General features: G+C 28.7%; 1 protein-coding gene across 1 annotated transcript; it reads left to right on the top strand.

Moving 5' to 3' along the window:
• Nucleotides 1-389: 389 nt before the first annotated feature.
• Nucleotides 390-2539, top strand: LOC115034662 (E3 SUMO-protein ligase KIAA1586-like). Its single transcript, XM_029491973.1, has 2 exons — nt 390-2348; nt 2422-2539. Exon 1 carries the CDS (start codon nt 883-885, stop codon nt 1828-1830), a length of 948 nt encoding a protein of 315 aa, XP_029347833.1. The 5' UTR covers nt 390-882; the 3' UTR covers nt 1831-2348; nt 2422-2539.
• Nucleotides 2540-3510: the final 971 nt, after the last annotated feature.

Below are 3510 nucleotides of genomic sequence, written 5' to 3'. Positions count from 1 at the left end.
TTTAGAATAAAAAATTTACAAATTGGCTATTTAATTTTTCAAAAAAAATTTAATTATCAGATTCAAATAATTAGAGATCAGTATTAAAAAATTAAAATAAAAAAATTTACACAAGGTGTTATCTTATATGTGTAACGCAAGCATCTGTAAATTATAATTAAAAGATTGAAAAGAACAAGAGTTAATTTATTTGTCAAGTGTTCCTGTTACACTCTGTAACTGTAACTAGTTGTTATATAGAATATAGATAGGTAGGTAATTTTAGTTTTTTTCCTGATAATCATTAAATTTGTATGTATATAAGTCACAAATATTCTATACTATACTAGATAAGGAACTCGTGTCATCAAATGAATATCTGTTCACCATTTTCTTGATTGGAAAATTGACATAGACGTGTAAATAATATTATGTGCAGTGTTGCCAGACGTACGGATGCGGTTGGGGGCATACGGTAATTTTACAAAGTATACGGTCTGAGGACGGAAGAATACAAACGATAAAAAAAATACGGTAATTTGAATTTCTTTTTAAATTTAAAAAAAACAATATGCAGTTGTAGTTACTTCTTCGTTGTACATCCAGAAAAACAGTGATACCCTACCAAAAAAAAAAAATCTTTGAAAATTGAGGTATTTCCTTATCAATTGCGCATATCGATATAGTCGTATGGTAATAATTATACCATACACCATTATTTTCCCATCGTCTCCTCCATACGTTTTACGAAGTGTAGAAAAAATGCAGACCTCCATGCCTCCATCGTTATCACGGTTTAAAATATTTAAAAAAATGTTGTTCCTTTTTAAAGTTAAATGTTAACAGTAAACAGCTGCCATATACTTTACAACTGTAATTATAATATAATTATACTATTTAACCATGGCCAACTCGGAGGAAGAGATGGATATTGAGGTACGAGCACCCAGGGGAGAACAAACTAAAAACTTAAGCCATCGAAAACAAAAGTTTAGAGATGAATGGCTTAATATGAAAGAGTTCAAAAATTGGTTAAGACCTGTGAAGGAAAATCCATTAAAAGCTCATTGCTGTTATTGTCGTTTTGAAATGGTTTCAGAACTCTCGACGGTAAAAAAACATATGAATAGTATCAAGCACAAATCAGCTACTAAATCAATAACTGGAACTAAAACCAATATGATTTCTACAATAATTCCAAATAGAAATAATGACCAAGCTATTAAAAGAGCCGAAATAAAAATATGTGGGTTCTTAGCAGAGCATAACATATCTTTTAATACTATGGATCATTTGACAGACGTTTTAAAAGAAGCTTTTCCCGATTCTAAAATTGCTGAAGGTCTTCATCTCGGTAGAACAAAAAGTACCAACATAGTAAAACATGTTATTGGACAAAATCATAAAGATGAACTAATAAATGATCTTAAAAATACTAACTTCAGTATTATTATTGATGAGAGCACGGATGTAGGAACTGTTAAAACGTTATGTATATGTGTTCGCTATTTTGACCATAAAATTAATAAATTAAAATCAAAATTTTTTGATTTGGTTAAAGTATTCAAGGATAGTGATTCTGCGAATGAAGGAGCCACAGCAAACAAAATATACACTGAAGTTTTAAATGCATTTGCAAAAGAAAGTATACCCTTTGAAAATGTCATTGGTTTCGCATCGGATGGATGTAATGCAATGATGGGGCGATGGAATTCCGTTTCCAGTCGTTTTAAAGAAGATTTTCCCGGTATTATAATACAGAAATGTATTTGCCATTCTTTGGCGTTATGTGCAAGCGAAGCTTGTAAAGCCCTTCCACGCAGGTACCTACATTATATTATAAATTTATAAAATTATTATATTATGATTTTTTTTTTTTTAATTTTTGATATCAATTTTTTTTTAGATGTGAAGATCTCTCAAGAGATATTTATAATTTTTTTAAAAGTAGTTGTAAGCGAGTAATGCAGTTTGAACAGTTTCAAGTATTTTGTAATGTTGAGCCACATCGGATACTTAGGCCTTCCCAGACAAGATGGTTATCTCTTGAAATGGTTGTGAGAAGAATCAATGAACAGTGGGAACCTTTGACTAAATTCTTCCAAGAACATGGGTAAATAAAATTTTATAATTTATTATTATTTCTAATTTAAATAACAAAAGTTTTAAATTTTGTTTAAATTGTAGAAATGAAGAACGACTTGCATGCACTGTTACAATACTTGACCGTTTAACTGATCCAGTCATTAAGTTGTTTTATGAATTCCTGGAATGGGTCTTACCAAAGTTTACCCATCTAAATAAACTCTTTCAAAGTGAAAAAGGCGTTATTCTTACATTGCATTCCAAAATGGCTGTAACCTATACAGGTATTTGTTATTGCAAATAACATTAAATGTTTTAATTTATTTGAATACTAAAATCTAAATTTAAACATTTTAGAGCTGATACATGCGTACATGAAAAAGCAACACAAACCACTAGAAATAGATCCCAATGATAGTACTCAGTTTTTGGTAAATGAAGCCATGTATTTAGGATTTAAAGTAATGAAGACATTGAGTAAACCAGAAATAAATTCAAATAAGCCTATGTTGATAGAGTTTTATACTAAATGTAGACAATTTTTAATAATTTCTTGTAAAGAAATAAAAAAAAGGTAAGAACAAATAAAAATTAAATAATATATTTACTATAAATGTTATATGCTTTGAATTTATTACTACTGTTGTAAACATTTTTTTCCTAGGTTTGATTTTAACAGTGAATTACTTAAACAGTTGACTTATTTACAACCCTGTAAAGTATTAAGTTCCGAACGCTTGAATACTTTAAGTTCAATCTTTTTTGAAGTTCCAAGAATAACACAGCTATACAATGATGAAACACTTCAAAAAGTGGACGATGAATGGCGGATGTTAGCAGTTGCAGAACTGAATGAAAATATCAGGAAGATTCAATACGGAGAAGATTTTTGGATTGCATTACTTAGTATGGACTCTGAAGGTGAAAATCTATTTAAAAATGTCGCTGGTTTTATATTAAAAGTTCTGAGCCTACCTCACTCTTCAGTTGACTGCGAAAGGGTGTTTTCAAAAATAAATTTAATAAAAACCAAAGTTAGGAATAAACTAAATACGGAAACAATGAATAGTTTGCTCTTAGCAAGTGAACACATGAAACAAAGCACAAGTTGTGTTAAATTTGAACCAACAAAAGCAATGATAAACTCAATGACCAAACATATTTATGAAAAACAAGGAATTACCAATGAAACAGACATTCAAGGTAATTTAGACATTTTACCAAAAGAAAATATTGGACTATTTTTATGATCTATATTATGTAATAATATAATATAATAAGTAAACTTTTATCTTTTTTCTTCATAATATATTTAAATTTTGTTGTTTTATGAATATCATATTTAATTAATTGTTATGCTATTATTTAAATTTGTTGTTTTTGTTATACAGTGTAAGATGTAGGTACTACACTTATACATCAAGTTTTTATTGTTATTAATATTGT

This window comes from Acyrthosiphon pisum, unplaced genomic scaffold (genome assembly GCF_005508785.2).
Source record: "Acyrthosiphon pisum isolate AL4f unplaced genomic scaffold, pea_aphid_22Mar2018_4r6ur Scaffold_20114;HRSCAF=20807, whole genome shotgun sequence".
Lineage (NCBI taxonomy): Eukaryota > Metazoa > Arthropoda > Insecta > Hemiptera > Aphididae > Acyrthosiphon > Acyrthosiphon pisum.
This window is presented reverse-complemented; position numbering and strand designations above follow the sequence as displayed.

Bases quoted from the DNA above. Each gene is read 5' to 3' on its own strand.
- LOC115034662 (XM_029491973.1), top strand. From the start codon at position 883: ATGGCCAACTCGGAGGAAGAGATGGATATTGAGGTACGAGCACCCAGG.